Genomic DNA, 22,547 nt, shown 5'->3' on the forward strand with positions numbered 1-22,547 from the left:
TCATCTTTAACTTTTTCGTAGCTTACAAATTCTTCTTTCACCAGAATGAATACTCCCCTCATACCGTTCGTATCCTATCTCTACGATACACACTCTAGTTCCGTGAGAATATTTCTCAGGCATGATTCAACTCCAGTGGATTTTGAAACCGAAACTGACACACATTTTAGAATGAAGGAGACTCTAGGATGTACTTGTCAGGGGAATTTCATAAACAACAAATGATCTATAAATAAATTTTATTGATCACAATAAACAATGGACAGGGCTACTTCATGGCGACCCTCGTATGTCGTGCCACCATGCGACGAAAGGTTCCTTCTTCTGCCAGATGTAGGAGTTCCCCCAGTAACACCAGGCTCTGGAAGAGGACAAACATCTCATAGTAGTAGCAGGGAAATCAGGCCTTAAAAATCTGTATCAAGTTATCATTGCGGTTCCATGTTGCGGTTAAGAATTGAACTGAAACCAAACCAAACCCCATGTTGCAACAGCCCCGAACGGTCATCCCGTACCAAGTGACCGCTGCTCAGCCTGAAGGCCTGCAGATTATGAGGTGTCACGTGGTGAGCATGACAAATCCCTCGGCCATTGTTCTTGGCTTCCTAGACCGGGGCCGCAATCTCACCGTCAGTTTGCTCCATAATTGTAATCACGCAGGCTGAGTGAACCTCGGACCAGCCCTCAGAGATAAAAATCCCTAACCTGCCCGGGGATCTAACCCAGGTCTTCATGATAGGAGGCAGGTACGCTACCCCTATACTGCAGAATTGAAATACTCTAAAAATTGTTCTTGTAGGACATGTTTTGGTCAAATGGACCATCTTCAGTTATGGATCATTTAAATATCGAAGAAAGTTATGCTGCATCCACTATGCGATATGTCCCACTATTGATACGTTTTTAAGTCTGTTGAATGTAATAAACATGTTTTAACTTGTTGAGTGTCATACGGGGAACATCGTGAAGATACTTACATCCCACAGAGGGCTCCTCCGAGGTGAGCAGCGTGGTCGAAAAGCTTCCAGCGAAGCAGCATGCCCATGGTGTCCAGAGCCATGATCGCCTTGATAGCCTGCAACAAAATGGTCTAATGTTTCATTCCACCCGTTGCTAGCACGTACCGTACTGGCTTAGATGAGGAGATACTCACGGATCCGGCAGTGAACGAGATGTGCGGCAGAAAGATGATGTTCAGTCGACTGTCCGGCCACTGCGTGCACACGTAGCCAAGCACTGCCATGATCGCTCCAGACTGCAAACAAATACATTGTTTATAACATTTATGAAGAACATAGGTTGTTTGTTTGTCCCGCTCAAGTTTGAGTGACATGACCTGATGCCCTTCCCTCATCAGCGGAGTTAATGAGATGAAATGAATGACACGTGACATTCGATAGTAGGATGAAACCCGGTGCCGGCACGTTCCTGTCGAATAGCACCGAGGGGTCCATTTAAGGCTTAACATCCCCATTCGATGGACGAATCACCATCAGCAGCGTCATATGAGCACTGCGGAGAGGTTTGGAATTTAATCCAGGCTTTTGACATGCAATCTAGTGATTAAAAATTGTACACCACCATCTCCCCTACCCTGCCAGCCAACATTCTGATGATGAAATTTTTTTCGATCAATGGTATTCGAACCGGCTAAGCACGTCCGACTGTATAGACTTCAACGCCATAACTTTGATGGCCACCAGGTGTGCTGTAAGGATGCAAGAATCTTCTTGCATCATTTGGGAATATCTGTAGTGGGTCATTCTGTCTTGGAGACTGATTCCTTCAACATAGGAACCGGGAGTGTCATTGCAGGAGGATAATAAGAGACTGTAGCTCCATCATCTTGCATCTTATTATTGGAGAGGTAACGACAAACAACTAATGGAGTAATGAGGAGTTCTCTGTTTGGTATCCCCAACTAAATAACTCTCCAATATTCCATGACCAGACATATTGGAGAAGTTGTCTGACATAACACTGATCCCGTATCACATAACAGCCAAATTGTCCCTCGTACTGTGACTTATCCACCCCACTTTGTGCGACTGGAGTCTCCTCTACTGCAGACATCAGGACAACATGTCAAACTAATGATGGGACAACAATGTCCCCGCAGGTAGGCAGAGCTGGATGTTGTTTCTAGCGCGCATGCGAATAGCCAACTGGTGCATTCTCCATTGCGTAAATATGTGTCAACAAGTGACTATGCCCCAGGGTCTATAAATGATGCAGTATACGTGTTCCAGAATTCTATGCAGCGGTAAATACATGAACGAGTAGGCTCAGTATAGAAACTGACGGCTACTTGACCAGTGCTTACGTTTACCTACTATATGATTGTGCTACGTGTAATTGTATCTAATTCTATGCAATAACTTTCAGACGATGTCCGTAAGTCGTGGACTTGGGATTTTGAAGAGATGGCACATAGCACAGTCCGCTGTGTTGTTTATATGTCAGCTGAAATAGCTCTGGTACTTAAAAACACTGAAAGTAAATCATCACAGAGAACAACTGTCGGGTGGCACTCAAAGCTGCAGTAATTCCTATATGAGAACATTATTTCTGCTGATGACACGCTTGTAGTTACTGTGGCAAGAGCACTGCCCATCAGTATGTCAAGCTATGGACAGCATATTCCCCCCCCCGACGAACAAATGATTAAACCCTCACCTGGTAGTATATGAGGTAGAGGAATTAATCAAACCTGGGCTGTGGCTCAGACGGCCTTCTGACCCCAACTTGGCAGGTTCGATCCTGGTTCAAATACGACAGCCTCGTGTCGGTAGATTTACTGGCACGTACAAGAACTCCTGCGGGACTAAATTTCGGCATCTCCGAAAACCGCAAAAAGTAGTTAGTGGGGCGTAAAAGCAAATAACATTATTATTATTATTAAACCTGAGCTTCTGAACATCTTGTAATGTCTGGAGGAGGTACACAACCATTAAAGGCAGCCATCTTCCTAGTTCCCTTGGGATCATCATTTATTAAACAGGCTATTAAGAGCAAAAAACAAACAAAACTTAAAGATTCCTTTTGGAAATAATGGGTCCAAGTGATAATGTAGAAAGCAAGCAAAGAAATGAATATCAACAGAATACGAACAAACTCAATGGTCTATTTGGAAATTGCTTCCCACTTCAAGGACTATAATCTGAAAGTGGTGAGCCTTTTATTCCACACCTGGAAAACTGGAGTTGGAGAATGATGATGACTATAGTACATACAGCAGGTACAGCCAGCTGAGAAAATGATTTTTGAGAATGGGTTCGAAAAGTTGATAGCTACATGTACACCCAATTCTCTCAACATCCACAATGTATGAGGCAGGAAAAATATCATTCAATAAAAAAAATTAAAAAAAAAAATAAAAGAAAGAAGTTTGATGAGATAACTTACAGCTCCCAGGGAAAGTCCAGCCTGATGTGTGATAACCTTGTAGACATAGCTGGTCATGGACGAGATCACTCCCGCGCTCAGGTACAGTCCGAGAAACTGCTCTTTGCCCAACATCATCACCGCACCTGTGGACGAGTCAGTGTTGTTTACTAGTAGCTTGCTCCAGACAGCAGATGAGGTACTTATGGCAATGTGCTCAAGCCACAGGTATTGCAAAAGTTGATAAAAATCTTCAGTACGGTTCCTCCGGCACCTAACTTCAAGCCTATTACTGAGATGGATATGAGCTTGTATTTCTTTCCTTAGCGATAGCTTTCAGATGCTCAAATCTAATTGTGGGTTCAGAACGAGTATACAAATGGTGAAACACCATCTTCAGTATGAAATAGGATTAATGCTAGAGAAGCTGAAATAGAAGTGTCACAACAGTTAAGTGGGGCACAACTGACCACCATAGCAGTATCATAAATTGAACAAATAGCATTTCAGATCATTAGAATTTAACTGACAAATGCTCAGCGAAATGTGCAATGGAAATTGCTTATCCTTACGATGGAAGCAGGCCACTTTTTTTTTTAAAGTTTTTATAGCAGCCTTATCCTGAAAAACTTCCAATCACCATTCTTGGCAAAAGAATTTGTCGATGAAAGCAAATGAACTTCTGACTCATACCTAAAACAATTATACAATACACAGAAGCAACGTGTCGTGAAACTTCCTAAAAGCCTAATGAGGTAAACTCTGTTTAAATAAAAAGTGGATCTGCAGAGGGCCAAATTCATCTCTCAGGAGTGTGCTGAAGAGTTTGGCTACTGTTCCTCCAGAGTTAGTGAAAGAAGACTATGGGATAATTAGAAAATGACATCTGCAAATAATTAGGAACAAACTGAGGTACATGATGAAAGACTTTTGGTGTTTGTTAAGGAAATACAGCACAATAAAGGCAAGAGGATCAAAATCAGCAAGGAAAGAAAAGCACTCAACAGAAAAATATACTCCTGTGGATGTTAGATCTTGCCTCTATGCACTGGGAACATCCATCTGATACTTCAAAGAAGTGGACTGCATCAGGACAAGTTCAGAATCACCTCTTGAAGACAAGCTGCTGATGGCGTTTCCTGAACTGAACACATTTTTAATTTTAACATGTTATACCGTGCGCAACTCGGCTAACAACCTCTGAGCTACACTTATGGGATAGTTGATGATCAATCAGATTTGTTTGTTTCTTCCTTTCCTGTTAACATTGAGCTCTATTCTGTTAGAGTGGCAGAAGGAAATGCAGAACGCTCTTCTGTCAGTCCACTGATGTGCTGCAGTGTAAGAGAGTTCGCCCCAGCATAAGTCAAATAAATAAATATATATCACAAAGCTTTAGCGGTATGGTACCTGTTCATAAACAGTGTGGATAAGCAGATTGTGTACACTCACCTGAGGAGAAGCTGTGCAGGACGTACATGTTGGCGAACAAGTGGAAGGCGGAGTAGTGGCTGAACGTGGAGAGCACCATTGGCCAGCACAGGATTTCTACAACATCACAAAAACATTTTACCTTCAATTGGCTGATTCACCACAATCAGAGATTCAACATCAACTGGGAAACACTCACTGGAAGCCGGGTTGGAGCAGAAATAACGCACCATGGTGCTTTGTAGGTGCGGAACTCTCCACGCCAAGAACACCATGCAGTTGGCGAAGCAGATGGGAAAGAAGAGGCGTTGTCCCTCTGTCAGACCGTTCCACCACGTGTTCAGCTGCTGTCTCCACTTACCCTGCACGAACAAGCAATCTGAGGAGTTGATGCAACAGTGAACCTCTCACAGTAGCATTTAAATTTGATGCCTTCCAGGCTCCATGCTAACAGCAGTCCAGAAGGGAGCTGATTGCACGTAATGAAACACTGAAACTAAGCAGCCATTCAAGTTACTTGAAAAAGTAAAAGGAATTAAAGTTATTTACATTTGTTAAAGTGTTTTTGTACTCACACTTTTGAGTATCCCAAGATTGCTATCTATGGTGCTGTAGCAATCTCCATTATCACTGAGCAGTATGAAACAAGCACATCCACTTTTGCCTTCTACGATCAGGCTTTCCTGTTTTTTAAGACCTCACTTGAATTCCCATCACAGTGGAGTACCTCCTTGTTGAGCACTTCAAAAGGCGAATGCAACAACTAGTTGTGATGCTGATTTCTACATACGTTAGGCAGCATCAAAGGTGAACGACTACTAGACCCATGTAAAGTTGTAGTGGCTCTCACCTGTTTCTGGACGTGCGAGAACCTCTCGTGGATCCAAGCACCAGGAGACTTCATCATCGCCTGCATGCGGGCTCGTTTGTTCTCATACTGCCAGATGGCAGCACCTGCAAAACTCGCTGTGCTGAACTGAACAGCAGCGCAGACAATACATTTAAGTTGACAACAATAAGCAGCAAGTTTGCTCAGTCTAGTAATATTTGTTAGGACATTCATAACAAAACTCCAGTCCTTCAATGCGTTCAAAAAGTACATAAGTAGTTACTAGGACATCATCTCACGTTGAGGAACTGGAGTTTGGTCATGCAAACATGTTTGAGCACCGGACAGAGCTGTGATTCAACCTGCCAACTTGAGCACTACTGTCAGAGCTTGTGCACTGCCATTACAGCATTACAGCCCTGGTGACTTTCAAGATGGGGGCTGCTTGGATAGCTCTTAATCACAACTCTGATCCAGCTCCAGCTTAACAACAGGAGAGGAAACTCCTCTCCCTTCATGCAATAAAACATTCTACTTACACTTTTTTTCTAGTACATTTGGCGTTCCTTTTACAAGTTAGATTCTTCAGGAATTAATTAAGCTTTCAGGGTAATTATATTAACATCATATTTGCTCTACCTAGGTTTCAAAGACTTGTTTCATGTGAAATAGTCTACATTGCTGCAATGTATTTAAGAGAACAGACAGTGTGTCATATAATTTTATTTAATATATATATTTTCTAGGTTTTTTTGGAGTTGTTTTTACTAAGTAGCTGAACATGTTCCAGAAGAATGGATGAAACATTTCCTAATTGACATAATTGCATTTTAATAAGTGAATACATTGTTTTTAATACTGAAAAAGTTGGACTTCTCTCAAAATATTTATACAATATAATTGATCACCGCTGATTCAGGCAAATTTCATGCAATTTTCAGCTTGTGTCAAGTTGGCGCTTCAGGATAAAAACGAGGAATCGTGGGGTGTACTAGAAATGATAAGGTGGCTCAGAGAACTGGAAGAACTAGGCAAGCTCAGTGTTTGTCAATAGCAGCACGCATACAATATTATTTCTGATTCAGATGCAGCAGTGGTCAGCAAAGTGACGCGACTGACTATTTCTCAACTTGAACTACTTAGTGCATGGTTGATTGTCTTCCATAAGGAAAGATTTTGAGGTTAAAGATGTTTATATGTGGACTGATTCAACAACGGTGTTTGTAGCTGACTAGAAAGGAATTTGGGAGTGCTCAATCCTACTGACTTGGCTACTCGAGGACATACTTCTTGCTTAGAAATTCAGGGAGTGGCTCGTGGCTGTATTGTGCCGGTGATGGATGGCCTATGGAAAAGAAGTTATCATGCTCTGCTGCTGGTATCAGAAGATCCATCAATTTCAGATTGGTACTACTTAGTGAAAATGAAAATACACAGCCTGTTTGACCTGGTCAGGAATGAAATAAACGAAACCTCCATCTAGCAGCAAGTATAGCAATTGTGCCAGGTGCTGAAGCCTGTTGCACTCCTCTCGGGCAATGATTAATGACTGACAGATGAAATGAAATAATACTGAAGAGTGTTGCTGGAATAAAAGATGACAGGAAAAACTGGAGTACTCAGAGAAAAACCTGTCTCGCCTCCACTTTGTCCAACACAAATCTTACATGGAGTGACCGCGATTTGAGAGGCTGGCGTGGTGCCGCCTGAGCCACGGAGGCTTCGGTACTATTTAGTACTTCTCTCAGTTTGAGAAAATAGTAAGAATCATCAGATGGATCAGAAGATTTGTTATGTATTGTCTCTCCAAAAGTAGATGAAATTGGCAACTGACTTATTCCCAGAAAGAAGCAGTGATCACACCAAACTGATACAGAATTAGTACTGGGAAGGAAAAAGTAAGTGTTGTCCTGTATTTATTTTATGTTTCTTCCCTCTTCCTGTATTTTCTTCGTATCCCACATCAAGAATGAAGACCTGGTCAATGAGTGTTGAATCTGGAAAACAAAAAAGAGTGTCTGTGGGGGGCTGAGAAGAGATGAATGGAGAAGAAGAGAGATTGATCAGGAGAGGGCTGGAAGATATGGATATTGTCCTTGTTGCTCCCTGACTTGACTTATTATGTGTTCCTGTTCTTCGTACAAAATTAAAGCTTTCTTAGGCTTGAGGATCGATAGTACCCTTTCAAAATGAACATGGCCTTCTCCAAGTGACTACTAGAGGACCATTGGCGAGCTGACCCTCCTCCTGTTTTATAACACCCTCCAGTAGTGCTGCAGACACTGTTAGGTATTCTAGGGCAGAGATATTGTATTGTAAATGAAAGGAGGATTGTGAGATCCACTGTACGAAAATGGGTAGTTTGTGGATGATACCAGAGAGAGATTACAACACCGCTGCCTTCTAAATGGGTAAGAAATGGCCCATTGTTTGTAAGAGGTGATCAGGAAGTATGGTTCTGGTTATTCAGATGTGCTGCATACAGTATAGAGCAATACGCCTGAAACTGATCACGTCATTGCCTGCAGACTTTTTTTCTTCAAGGTTTGTTTGTTTCATGTAGAGGAATACCATTAACAATTTACTGTTCTAATGAGACAAATTTTAGAGGTGCAACTAACATCAATCTTAACTGACAGACAATATTCAGAGGATCACCTAGAACTTCAACCCTTCAACAACTGCATAGTGCAATGGCTGGTGGCGAAAGATCTGACCACATAAAATCTTCCCTGATCACAGATGAATTGACAGTTTTGTGAGAATGTGAAGCCCTAACTGCAGAAACAAAAAATCAAAAAAACCTGTGACTTATTCCACCAGCAACAAGGTAGACAAAATGACAGAACTCAGCTGAGTAATTAAGATCCTCTATGCCAGATGTTTTGTAAGGAGTACATAGGACAAATACAAAGTATGTAACAAGTGGTTTTTTTTAATATCCACCTATTCAATACAACAAGATTTTTTTAAAGAATTAAATATTATTATAAAATGTTAAGGGGCATGTTTCGCCCATATTAAGGGCATCATCATCCTCAAACTCAAACCTGCATGGTGAAAAGTCAGGATCCTGATTGTTCTTACAAGTCGTAAAAAGAGGATATCAATGTAGGTGTCCCTTAACATTTTATAATAATATTTAATTCTTAAAAAAGATCTCTTTGTATTGAATAGGTGGATATTAAAAATATAACACTTGTAACATACTTTGTATTTACGTACGTTTCAATACGGACCTAACATGAGAATTTAGGACAGCCGATGATGTGCCACTGAGCATCACCTGGTAAGAAAGAAAGGAGTAGTCACAGTCTAATACAAAAGGAAGTAGGCCAGAAGAGCATCAACACTTTATCACAAAATTCAGATAAGAACAGCTCGGTTCTTATGATTGGTGTCCTCTTGTGAGCAGATGTGATGGAACACACCTAGAATTTCATTAGGTGGCCGCGCAGGTCGCCTACGGGAGTCAAATGGAAAGACCTGCACCTGGCGAGCCGAACCCTTCCTGGGATATACCGGCACTAAAAGCCATACGACATTTCATTTCATTAAGTGGCAGTCTAATGAGAAAACAATGTAAGATTAATGTGTAAAAAAGAATCGGTAATTTCTGGAGCCAAAATTTAATTTAATTTTAGTTGTAATTGTTTTGTGGGCTACACCCTAACCGTGCATTTTTCTGATAATGGGAGGCATGTGGAATGAGGACAATTTCTTCTTACAATGTTAACCGCAGTACTAACTTCCACCCCACTTTCTTTTTCTATTTGTTTCACGTCGCACTGACACATACGGATCTTGTGGGAGTGGAACTGAAAAGGTAGTGGCCGTTGCCTTAATTCAGGTACATATCACTGGTGTCCAAATGGGAACACATGGAAAATCATCTTCATGGCTGTGGGGTCCAAGCTAACAGCTATGTCCCCCAAACCGCAGAGAAAAATCAATCGGAGACTCTTTTTTTAATTTTTTTTTTTTTATGAACCAACAAGTTGTCATCAATGTTCCCTAACATCACCTGCACTTACAAAATATCTCCTGTTAAACATCTAATTGACTGCAACAAATATGGTAAATGAAGACCGTGAACCTATATTTGCTTGCTAGTTCAGTGAAGTTTTCCATGACAGCTTTAACAGTAGAGTTCACTTTTCTGCATTATATACTTACAGCAACAGTAAAGCCAAGTGGCTTCCAAAGTCTTGACAATTTAACTCCACCACTTTCGACATTGATTCCTTCAAATGGGCTGGGTACTGTTTCTATGCGAGGTTTAGATTTTGGACCAGAGGACCACTGAAACTTCTTTGGAGCTGTGCGTATAGTCCTAATATTACATTTCGACACGGAACTGGTGCAAAGTATTAAACTACTACTTCCAAACGTTCTCTGTCCGCTGAAAATGGAAACATTCAAACCATAAAAATTCGAAGTAGTAGTGAAATAAAGGCAATTACATATTGTACCTCAGTACTGCATACCTACCAAATATTTTGCAGTTCTCCCAAATATTTTATGGCATGAACTGCATTCATTCTGATGATAATTAGAGGAAACAAACTTTCACACGATTAATACAAAACACAACAGAGCTTATAAGGAAATTTATTGTTATCTAGAACTATCATTTTTCTGTGTATGCAATTCAATGAAATAAGGTTACGTACGACGTTATTTACTTGTCAGTTAGGCTAAAACAGCTGATTGAGCCACGTTCAGAATTTGTTCTGTTCGTGAAGTTGATTTGGGCTCGTTATTTCACCCAGACACAATACTGTATTATATTTGTACTAGTTCTACACACGCACACAATTTCAATAAAGTAGTACACCAATGCAGTTGACAATGTTTTCTGAGTACGAAGTACTTGAAGATTGAGGGAAGTAGACCATGCAGCAGACTCACAATATGGGTTCAAAGCACTTCAAAGTAGTTCAGGAAAAGACGTATCACCTAGACAATTGAGAGTGAGGAAATACGTATACAAGACTAGGAGATATAGGAAAAGCACAGGGACACAAGGTATACTAATCTTCACGCTAGAGTGGCCGTCTCAGCGACTTCTACAAAACATACACACCGGGCCAACATATAAGGGACAAGCAGGAGAGGGCAGGGGAACGACGGAGGGGTGGATATATGTGAGAGTGTAGGACTTTGGACAGATGGAAAGAAATATCTGAGCAACGTATATGGGGGGATGTAGAGGGGGCAAAGTGTCAGTGAAATCGTAAACAAAAGATGAAGAGGGGCGACAGTGTGTTGATATGAAAATGTACACGCGATCGGTGGAGGGGGAGATGAGAATAAACGGTACCTATGTGTCTTGTTGGAAGAGGAAGCGTTAGGGAGGGCGGGAGGCAAATGAGAATATGATGAAATATGTAAGTAGTGTCAATGTATTGTGGGAAAGTGGGGTTAGAGTTGTAAATTAGAGTGATCTAAGAACTGATTTAAGATACGTATGATTGTGGGAGAGGGCTTGTAGACGAGACATGCAATTGACGAGGGGAGTGGATAATTGTATTGTATTAAGTTGGAGTACAGGCAGCGGCGAGGAGAGTTGTACAATGGGCATTGAAAAAAGAGATGATTGATATCAGCATCTACAGATCCACAATGGCATAGGGGATGCGGTTGTAAGCGAAATCGAAATTTATAGAGAGGTGTAAGGGAATGATTAAAGCGAAGACGTATGATATTGATGATATGACGACGAGTGTAGGTGGCGTGTTGATACTAGAAAGTAGTAGGTAGTATGGGTTGCAGACTATGATAGAATTTGCCCTTCTGACATGCAGATGTTGTCCATGTGTCTTGCCATAGTTGTCGTTGTTGTGATTTGAGGAGAGATATGAAATCTGTGGCTGGAACAGAAAATCTAGCTGGGGCTGTAGATAAGAGGGAAGCCTCTTTCGCTAAGCGATCGGCTTGTTCATTGCCTGGTATGTTCTTATGTGCAGGTATCCAAATGAGGTTTATTTGGATACCTGATTGGTGTAAATTGAAGAGGATGTGTTTGATATTATAAACATACCAGTTCAGCGTAAACTTGTTAGATTTTAGTGTTTGGAGCACGGAGAGAGAGTCAGTGAATATATTAGCAGATTGTATGGATGAATGTTTGATGTACAGTAATGTTTGTCGTATGGCAAGGAGTTCAGCCGAAAAAATAGAAAAGTGGGACGATAAGTGAAACAATTCAGCATACTGAGTCTGTTCGTAATAAAAAGCAGCGCCGACACCACAAGAATTTTTTGATCCATCAGTATAAAAATTGGGACAGGCATTAGTGGATGAAACGCGAACTTTTTTAGAATGTAGAGGAAGAAATGAAAGCCGGTAAGGGAGCATAGCAAAAGAAGATTCTTTAGAATGAATAATAGTAGGAGTATATTGAATCACGTCGTATGCCACAGAATAGTATGGTAGCACATGACTACGAATAATAGTAGATTTAAAAGGGGAGACAGACTCAAATGCCCAAATTAAGGCAGGGGCTCGGCAAGGAGGGGTGATAGGTGTTGAGAATGATTGAGCGAGTAATTGTATTTTGGGGAGAAGGTTATTGGAGAGCACGAGAAGTCGTTTGAGGTGATACTTAGATGCTAGAAATCTGCGTCGAAGGAGAAGAGGAGGGTCACCAGTTTCAACTAATAAGGCATTAGTAGGCGTGGTAGACAACGCACCAAAACAAACTCGTAGTGCTTGGTTTTGAATTGTGTTGAGGGATTGAAGGGTAGATGGTGATGCAAGATCAATTATATGTGCGCAGTAGTCGAAACGAGCACGGATGGTGGAGCAGTAGACTAATTTTGCTGTAGCAGGATCAGCTCCCCACGAACGACGTGTAATGGATTTTAGGAGGTTAATATACGTGGTAGTACAGTTGCGTAGGTGTTGTATATGTTGGGAAAATTGTAATTTACGGTCAAGGATAATGCCAAGATATTTATGGTGCGAACTTATGGGAATTTCATAAGTATCGAACAGTAAAGGCTCGGAGTTGTAAACCCGCTTGGTAGTAAAAGATTACTGCAGAGCATTTATCGGGTGATAAAGAGAACCCATGAGTGTGTAACCAGGACTGAACTTGAATGAGCAGCCGTGTTATGCATTTGCGAGCAACATCTACGTCTTTATGGAAAAAGTAGAGAACTATGTCGTCGGCATACATAAGAATTCGGGCAGATTGGATGGCAAGTTGTTCGAGGCCGGATAAATATAAAGCAAACAGTATTCCACTGAAGATATCACCTTGAGGGACGCCGACAGTAGCTTGACGAGGAGATGGCGTAGTGAGAGGAGGTTTGAAGATTAGAGTGCGAGACGTTAACAGATGACGTAGAAGAGTGATGAAAGTGGTTGGGATGCCTTTCTGTGATAACACATCCCATAACATATTCAGGGGGACGGAATCGAAGGCACCTCGTATATCGAGGAAGACAGCAATAGTGTGTTCTTTTCGAGATTTAGCTAATAAGATGTCTATTATAAGCATATTGATCGCATCCTGAGCATTTCGGCCTTTACAGTAAGCATACTGATACTTGGGAAGGAGGGAATAATATTCTAAGTACCAGAGAAACCTTTGGAGCATGAGTTTAAGAAATACTTTGCGTATACAAGATGGCAAAATTATTCCCCTAATATTGTGAGGGGAGGTCATTGGACGTCGAGGCTTTGGAACTGGGACTAGGAAAGAAGTGTTCCACTCGGGAGGAGGAGTCGTAGTATGTAACACAAAATTAAAGTACTGAACAAGCACTTGTAGGGCTTTGGTCGGCAACTGTTGTAACATAGCATAAGAGATATAATCAGGACCGGGAGTGGATGATTTGCAGGAAGTAAGAACGGACGTGAGCTCAGGGAGAGTGATGGGACGTGAAAGGACTGAACACTGACGAGTGGAAGCAGAGATAGCTGGAGTATAAGGTGGAAGTGCATGATCTGGAGTGAGGGACCTTAGAAAGTCATTCAGAATAGTCGGCGGGATTTGAGGGCGTGGGACGTGAGTGGAAGCTCGGGTGAGAGCACGGATAGCATTCCATAATTGAGATGCAGAAATATGGTTATGGAAAGAGGATATAAAATTTTTCCAGGCCTGTCGTCGTTTTTGATTGAATACACGTTTGATATGAGCAATATGATGTTTGAGGTGAACGTAGTGGGAAGGGGTTAGAGTTTTACGATAAATTTTGAAGAGTCTCTTGCGTTTAAGGATTAAGTGGTGACATTCACTGTCCCACCACTTTAATTGAGAGGCACCAGTTGTCATGGAGTTTGATGGCGGTGTAAAAGGATAGTATAGGTCCAGATACTGTGTTATTATTTTGAGCAGTGAGTGATAGGATAATTCTGTTACAGGGAAGGTCTCCAATTGGGTTACCATGTAGGAGTTAAAGCACGAAGCATTGAACTGTTTCAGGGAACGTAGCGGAGCGATGTAATGGTCGTTAAGTGGGTTTTTAGTAATATACCCATGGCCATAAGTAATGAGGATAGGAAAGTGATCACTTGTATGAGTGTCACTGAGTACCCGCCACGTGGTTATAGAGGCAATGGAGTTGCGGCAAAGTGATAGATCGACTGCACTAGGCAACGAACCAGGAGGAGTGAGCGTGGTAGGGGAACCATCGTTCAGAAGCAAGAGATTATGTTGAGTTACAGCATGTAAGAACTGTGTGCCTTTGGAGGTATTGAGCGGGGCTCCCCACTGAGTATGATGAATATTGACATCTCCCAAAAACAACAGTTGGGTATCAGGTGGAAACTGATTAAAAAATTTGAACCATTGGGCAAAAGAGATGTAGTTATCAGGGGGATTATACAAGTTTATAACATACGTGTTCTGATATATAAGACCTAGGGAATAGGTATTTGGTATTAAGTATTGTAGATGTAATGGAGTGTACGATAACGAAGTATGTATCATAAGTGCGACACCATCAAATCCTGGTCCGTCATGGCGTTCGATAGAATATCCTGGAAAATAAAAGTGAGTTGTATGAGAAAACCAAGTTTCTTGTAAAGCGACTATATGAGGAGATGTTTCGTGCATGAGAATTTTGAATTCGTGTTGTTTATTTTGTAGGCTCCTAGCATTCCATTGAAGGATGCGTACTACCATTATTAAAGATGAGGTGTAAACATTCTCGAAGTTGACTAATAACTGGTAATATATTGGGGTGATCTCCAATTAGTTGAGTAAGCTGCAGGAGAAGATTGAGAACACACTGATGAACATGTTCTCGCTGAGGGAGTGTAGTACCTGTTTGAGAATGCTGTGCGGGTTGCAGAGGCATTGACGGGCTCGATGTTGAGGGAGTTGGCTGACTGGGTTGAATGGGGTATTGATAACTCAGAGATTGAGAGGGGCGAGAGGATGTAGTGGATTGCACTAGCTGGAGATACGCAGCTCTATCATAGCCGGGAGAATGTTTAGGAGGCAAATCCTTAACAATCACTTGTGTGAATTTGCGTTTGCGAGGGGCGTCTGGTATTGGAGAAGGATGTTGAGAGGGTAGGGGAGGAAATTGTTGAATGTTATTGTACTCAGAATAAGTAGGTGGAAATAGCCGAGCAGAAGCTTCAGAAAAGGAAATGTTATCAGTGCACATGAGTTTTTTGATTTCCACTTGCTTCTGATGAACAGCACAATCTGATGAACCGGTTTCGTGTTCCCGGTTGCAATGTACACATAATTTGACATTAGCAAGGCAGTCTGAGGTAGGATGATTCAAACCACAGTTGCGACAGCGAAAGTTAGTGGACTGGCAATTGCGTATGGTGTGGCCATAACGCTGGCATTTGGAACAAATAATGGGGTAAAATATAAAGGGATTGACTTCTAACATTACATGATAGATTGAAACATATTTGGGCAACGTTTAGGAGCAAAAGACAATCTTTACGGAGCCGGTTGGTAGATATACTGCCTGACCATCTTGGAGGGATTTACGGCGTAGGCGATGAACTGAATGAACTTTGACGTCACTCTGAAGTAAAGTAAGAATATCGGATTCAGTTAGATCTTTCTCAACACCACGTATAATGCCTACGCGGAAGATATTGGAGTGAGGAATAAAGGCATGCAACTTGTGTGTATCAAGGAACTTATTCTGCAGAAAGTCATTAGCATGATTAGGAGAGTGAAAGTTTACCTGAATCCTGTTACGGCCTTTATACTGGATGGATTTAACAGGAAAGTTCCTTTCATGGAGTAAACGCCCTATAGCCATAGGGTGTAGGTTGCCAATGTTATTACCTTGTTTGGATGAAACAAAAACAAGATATGGTCCTGGGTGGTTTAATGGGTATAAATTACATGCACTAGTATTAGGAGGTTGAGCAGGAAGGGGAGGGTTAGTATTGCATTGAGTTGAAGTTTTCAACGAAGGGGTAGGAGGAGAACTATCATTCACGTTTGTATCCATTTTCACTTCTTCTTCCCGTTCAACATTACTATTTGACGCGGGATGAAAGTCCCGAGTACCTCCACTATCAGAACTCATGCCACCACTGCACAATCACACGCAAGCTAGCACTCGAACGCAGGAGTAAGTTCTAGAAACTTCAGACACCGAACACGAATTCTCGAACACAACGAACCGTACGGTACGATGTCGCGGACGAGACTCACGTTCAGAATTTCAATTTCAGATAGCGTGTACGTCAGTTTAGATGACGTATAGCTCGCTCGTATGTTTTTGGAGTGCGTTTCCTTTTTGTGCTGCATGAACGACTGCAGCTTTTCTTCTTCTTCTTGGTTAGTTGTTGGCAACGAGCTAGAAATAGTCCTCTTTCTAGCTCGTTGGTTGTTGGACATCGTCGTAAGACGCTACGTCCAGTCACTGGTTTGCGGGTTAATTAATGTCTGGGAGAGGTGCCAACAGTAGAAGAAGGTAGTACACTACGAAAGAGGAGGGAGAGCTATGTAAAGAAGCGAATTGCAACGGTTAATGATGAAACTTAGGAAAATACCAATGATATATAGGCTAAACGATCAGGGAAGAACACAAAAACACTGGGACACAGGGTTCTAATTCTTCACGTCTGTGTGGTCTGTCACGACGTCTTACTACAAACAAACAAGACCGGACCACATATAAGGGTGAGTATGTGCAAGTCCGTACCTGGAGGAAAGGAAAAGGTTACAGATGGATGTTACATACAACGAAAAAATTGATGATTAAGTCGACAACGTGAAAAGTCGGTTAGGACACTAAACACGAAACGTTTAACGGCAGTTGGTAACCCTCATGAAAAAGCTTACCTATGCATTCGCGACGGTGATGTTCATATGTCTGACAGTGAAAAAAGATGGGAGTTACAGTACTGACTGCGCGGCCACACGGACAGAAGGTACTGTCAAGAAGAGTAAGGCAAGAGAGATGTGTAAGCTTACAGACACGATTTAGGCGGAGGCGGATGTGTGGAGAGTGCTCCTACAATTCTATTACAATAGCCGTATGTTTTACTTGGAAGGAGTGGAGTGTTCCAATAAAAGAAGAGTATCTTCCTGTAATGACTTTAACAAATGCTTCAAGCGGACATTTTGTCCCACGTCTGCTATTAAATCTTCAATTTTCTTAGAAAAGGTGCGACATTGGTCGATAAAATTAACATTGGAATTACCGTGTAAAGCCGTGACAGAGGGAGATGCTGATAGTGGTGCGTGGGAATCCGAAGGTTGCCCGTGGGGACTTGACTTCCGTGATGTAGATGCAGGCTCGTTAGAAGTAGCAGGTATCAAACGCACGACTGGAGTGCCAGAATGTTCGGGAACCGTCTTCGGATTACTTATCAAATTGAGATATGATGCCCTGTCATAACCTGGTTTAACGGGTGGGCGGGAAGGGTTACTAAACACCATAGTAAATTGACGCATTCGAGGGAGAGTTTCTTCCGATTGAGATGGTCTATTGGGTAAAGGAGGAAAATGTTGTGGCATCAGAAGGGGGTTGGATAGGGACTGTAATGGGGCAAAATAGTTTTTCACTTCTAAATATGATTTGTTTTCAACACTCATAATGCGTTTAATTTCTTTCTGTTGTTTGTGGATTTCACAATGTTCTGCTCCCGCAGGAAGATTTCCGCCACAATTAGCGCATTTAATTACTTGGTGAGTGCAATCTTCTGTAGAGTGGGTAAGGGAACATTTTCCACATCTCGGCTCCCGGGAACGAAAATTAGTAGCGGTATGTCCATACCGCTGACATCGTTTGCATAATAAAGGAGAGAATATAAAGGCCTGAACCTCTAAAATGACTTTAAAAATGGACACACTTTTCGGAAGTTGTTGACTTTCGAATACAACCTTCACAGTACCTGTAGGGATATATTCAGTTTTTCCTTCTTTGGATGAACGTCTATTTAGACGTTGTACTTTCACTACAGGATATGGTGAGTCTAAATAGGCGAGAATGTCGGATTCGGAAATAGTAGTGTCTACTCCCCGTATTACCCCGACTCGCTGAATATTCGAGGACGGAATAAAAGCTGTCAATTTCTTTTCTTTAAGAATGGGATGAGAAAGAAAGGCGTTTGCAGCCTTACTAGACATGAAAGTAACTTGGATCCTATTTCTTCCCTTCCTATGGATGGCCTTGACGTCACCAATGTGCCTCTCGTAGAAAATCCGACCCAGAGTCATAGGGTGAATATGTCCTATTTTATTTTGAGATTCGGTCGATTCGACAAATACTATGTAGGGGCCAAGATGAGTGTTAGAATAGGTAGATACAGGAACGTGCGGACGCTGATCCATGTCACGTATTGTATCTTGAGAACTGTCTCGTTGGGTATCAGTATTACTAGCGTCCATGTGTAAGTCCTCACTCACGGCATCTTTACCAATATCAGGAGGTCGTCCTAAAGGGCCACCGCCACTATCTACAGACATAGTACTCCAAAAGGGGATTACACTATACGAGCACCGTAACAAACACAAAAGAAAAATTACTAGGATACAAACACAAACATAAAACACTCTACTTATCTACAGACGGGAGAAAGCCGCTGCACCAGTGACCGGAGCGAGACGTGTGCACTGCACAACAGCCGAACACCGAATGGACTGCAGCTTTCACTAGGCTCAAGATTCTTATTTCTTCTTTGTTGAGGAGATTGGTTGGGATTGATTGTTCTATCTCCCAGTCACAAGCCTTTCTGAATATCGCACTTAATTCACTTTTAATTTACACACGCATCACTAGTAGTCTTTAGCATAATTAAAATACTTGATAGCAGGTAATACTAAGAAAAAGGTATATAACGAACTAAAACGAGGGACGTTATGCTCGCCCAGGCAACTTATATAAGTGTTACTTCCACGAGCATTCGTGAAAAACAACTGAATTACTATCACGTGATTACAACTTTATTTGAGTGGAATCAAGGTACTCGTTAAGAATAGTGATGATTTGTGGTGAAGGTTGGAATAGCAAGATTGAAATTTTCGTGGGCAAAAGTATTTCTAAAGATAATAGGCAACTTGATATATTTGGAGTGTACAGATCGGGAAAGGGTAGCACTGACGCGGATTCGGAATTATTTGATAGGATAGTCAGCTATGTGGGAAACGACATGGAAAGAAATGTGATTGTAGCGGGAGATTGAATTTGCCAGATGTCAATTGGGAAGGAAATACGAACGACAGGAGTTAATATGGGACGGACAGCTGATTCAGAAAGTGATGGAACCAACCAGAGGGAAAAATATTTTGGATGTGGTGCTGATGAAACCAGATGAGCTCTGTAGGGAAACTGAAGTAATAGATGGTATTAGTGATCATGAAGCTGTTTTTGTGGTAGTTAAAAATAAATGTGATAGAAAGGAAGGTCTTAAAAGTAGGACTCTTAGGCAGTACCATATAGCTGATAAAGCAGGCATGAGGCAGTTTCTAAAAAGTAACTATGATCGGTGGAAAACGGTAAATAAAACTGTAAACAGACTCTGGGATGGGTTTAAAGAAATTGTTGAGGATGCGAAAACAGGTTTGTACCTTTAAGGGTGGTAAGGAATGGTAAAGACCCACCTTATTATAATAGAGAAATAAAGAGAGTAAGAAGGAGGTGCAGACTGGAAAGAAATAGAGTTAGAAAAAGGCTGTGGAAGTAAGGAGAAATTGAAGGAACTTACTAGGAAATTGAATCTAGCAAAGAAGGCAGCTAAGGATAACATGATGGCAAGCATAATTGGCAGTCATACAAATTTTAGTGAAAAATGGAAGGGTATGTATAGGTATTTTAAGGCAGAAACAGGTTCCAAGAAGGACATTCCTGGAATAATTAATGAACAAGGGGAGTGTGTATGTGAGGATCTTCAAAAGGCAGAAGTATTCAGTCAGCAGTATGTAAAGATTGTTGGTTACAAGGATAATGTCGAGATAGAGGAGGAGACTAAGGCCAAAGAAGTAATAAAATTTACATATGATAACAATGACATTTACAATAAGATACAAAAGTTGAAAACTAGAAAAGCGGCTGGAATTGATCAGATTTCTGGGGATATACTAAAGACAATGGGTTGGGATATAGTACCATATCTGAAGTACTTATTTGACTATTGTTTGGTCGGAGGAGCTATACCAGATGAATGGAGAGTTGCTATAGTAGCCCCTGTGTATAAAGGAAGGGGTGATAAACATAAAGCTTAAAATTACAGGCCAGTAAGTTTGACATGCATTGTATGCAAGCTTTGGGAAGGCATTCTTTCTGATTATATTAGACATGTTTGTGAAATTAATAACTGGTTCGATAGAAGGCAATTCGGTTTTAGGAAAGGTTATTCCACTGAAGCTCAACTTGTAGGATGCCAGCAAGATATAGCAGAGCAGATATCTTGGATTCTGGAGGTCAAATGGACTGTATTGCGATTGACCTGTCTAAAGCATTTGATAGGGTGGATCATGGGAGAGTACTGGCAAAAATGAGTGCAATTGGACTAGACAAAAGAGTGACTGAATGGGTTGCTATATTTCTTGAAAATAGATCTCAGAGAGTTAGAGTAGGTGAAGCATTGTCTGACCGTGTAATAGTTGAGAGGGGAGTTCCTCAGGGCAGTGTTATCGGACCTTTATGTTTTCTTATATATATATATAAATGATATGAGTAAAGGAGTGGAATCGGAGGTAAGGCTTTTTGCGGATGATGTTATTCTCTATAGAGTGATAAATAAGTTACAAGATTGTGAGCAACTGCAATGTGACCTTGAAAATATTGTGAGATGGACAGCAGGCAATGGTATGTTGATAAACGGGGTTAAAAGTCAGGTTGTGAGTTTCACAAATAGGAAAAGTCCTCTCAGTTTTAATTACTGCGTTGATGGTGTGAAAGTTCCTTATGGGGATCATTGCAAGTATCTAGGTGTTAATATAAGGAAAGATCTTCATTGGGGTAATCACATAAATGGGATTGTAAATAAAGGGTGCAGATCTCTGCACATGGTTATGAGGGTTTTAGGGGTTGTAGTAAGGATGTAAAGGAGAGTGCATATAAGTCTCTGGTAAGACCCCAACTAGAGTATGGTTCCAATGTATTGGACCCTCACCAGGATTACCTGATTCAAGAACTGGAAAAATCCAAAAAAAGCAGCTCGATTTGTTCTGGGTGATTTCCGACAAAAGAGTAGCGTTACAAAAATGTTGCAATGTTTGGATTGGGAATAATTGAGAGAAAGAAGAAGAGCTGCTCGACTAAGTGGTACGTTCCGAGCTGTCAGCGGAGAGATGGCGTGGAATGACATTAGTAGACGAATAAGTTTGAATGGCGTTTATAAAAGTAGGAAAGATCACAATATGAAGATAAAGTTGGAATTCAAGAGGACAAACTGGGGCAAATATTCATTTATAGGAAGGGGAGTTAGGGATTGGAATAACTTACCAAGGGAGATGTTCAATAAATTTCCAATTTCTTTGAAATAATTTCGGAAAAGGCTAGGAAAGCAACAGATAGGGAATCTGCCACCTGGGCGACTGCCCTAAATGCAGATCAGTTTTGATTGATTGATATGTTAAGACTGATTAATTTACGCATTGAGAGTCTCTGTTGAGGCGCATATTGGGGGCATTGAAAAAAATAAATGATCACTGTCGCCATTATTATCTCCACAAGAACAAGAAGGGCTATTTATTAAGTGAAAGCGGTATTGATAAATAGGGGTTAGTGCATGATTAAAACGTAACCTTATAATATTAATAATATGGCGTCGCGTGTACTTACCGTTGGCAAACCATGGTTGTTTCGGAATGGTAGGCTGCAATTGATAATAGTGTTGTCCCTTCGTACCGGCAGAAAATCGCCATATTGTGTTCCACGCTTGGTGAACATCCTGTTTAATACGTGAAAAGAAATCGGAAACCGGGATTTTAAGTTGCAATAAATGTGCGATATCAGCACTTCCCTCTTTGGCTGCTAAATCGGCTATATCATTACCTACGTGGTTACTATGTCCTTTTATTCAAAGTAACGTTATAGAAAAACCAGACTTCTTGAGTTGAAAAAGAAGGTATTTAGCCTCGTATACATACGCATTGTAACTTTGTGAACAAGATTGTAAAGCCTGAAGCACACTTTGGGAATCGCTAAAAATATTTATTTTTCGGAAACTCAATCTTTGAACATATAAAAGAGCTTGGTATATGGCATAGAGTTCCGCTGTAAATATAGTTAAACTATTCGACAACGGATATTTAAAACTTGTGTATGTTTGTGGATCATAGAATGCTGCTCCTACTCCGGTAGACGATTTTGACCCATCAATAAATAGCTGATAATCTTGGGAATGTAATAAACCTTTAAATCTCTTATGAAGACAAGTTCGCAAGTTAATCCCACTGGAGGATTGGGTAGGTGGACAAGAGGACGCTATAATTATGGATGGACGTATTATGATA

The 22,547-nt window shown here is 41.2% G+C and overlaps 1 protein-coding gene across 1 annotated transcript; it reads right to left on the bottom strand.

The window, feature by feature from the left end:
* Window positions 1–227: 227 nt before the first annotated feature.
* On the bottom strand, window positions 228–10,700 carry rho-7 (rhomboid family intramembrane serine protease rho-7). Its single transcript, XM_067157725.2, has 9 exons — window positions 10,136–10,700; window positions 9,821–10,046; window positions 5,666–5,791; window positions 5,015–5,177; window positions 4,837–4,932; window positions 3,406–3,530; window positions 1,154–1,255; window positions 978–1,075; window positions 228–361 (listed from the first exon to the last, which is right to left on the bottom strand). Exons 1-9 carry the CDS (start codon window positions 10,183–10,185, stop codon window positions 274–276), a joined length of 1,074 nt encoding a protein of 357 aa, XP_067013826.1. The 5' UTR covers window positions 10,186–10,700; the 3' UTR covers window positions 228–273.
* Between the last annotated feature and the right edge of the window lie 11,847 nt (window positions 10,701–22,547).

This window comes from Anabrus simplex, chromosome 14 (assembly GCF_040414725.1).
Source record: "Anabrus simplex isolate iqAnaSimp1 chromosome 14, ASM4041472v1, whole genome shotgun sequence".
NCBI lineage: Eukaryota > Metazoa > Arthropoda > Insecta > Orthoptera > Tettigoniidae > Anabrus > Anabrus simplex.

Excerpts from the sequence above, each read along its gene's own strand:
- rho-7 (XM_067157725.2), bottom strand. The coding sequence starts at position 10,185 with ATGAATGCAGTTCATGCCATAAAATATTTGGGAGAACTGCAAAATATT. Across the intron at positions 10,047-10,135 it reads GGAGAACTGCAAAATATTTG|CGGACAGAGAACGTTTGGAA; the intron begins GTAGGTATGCAG and ends TTCCATTTTCAG. Across the intron at positions 1,256-3,405 it reads CTGGACTTTCCCTGGGAGCT|TCTGGAGCGATCATGGCAGT; the intron begins GTAAGTTATCTC and ends ATTTGTTTGCAG.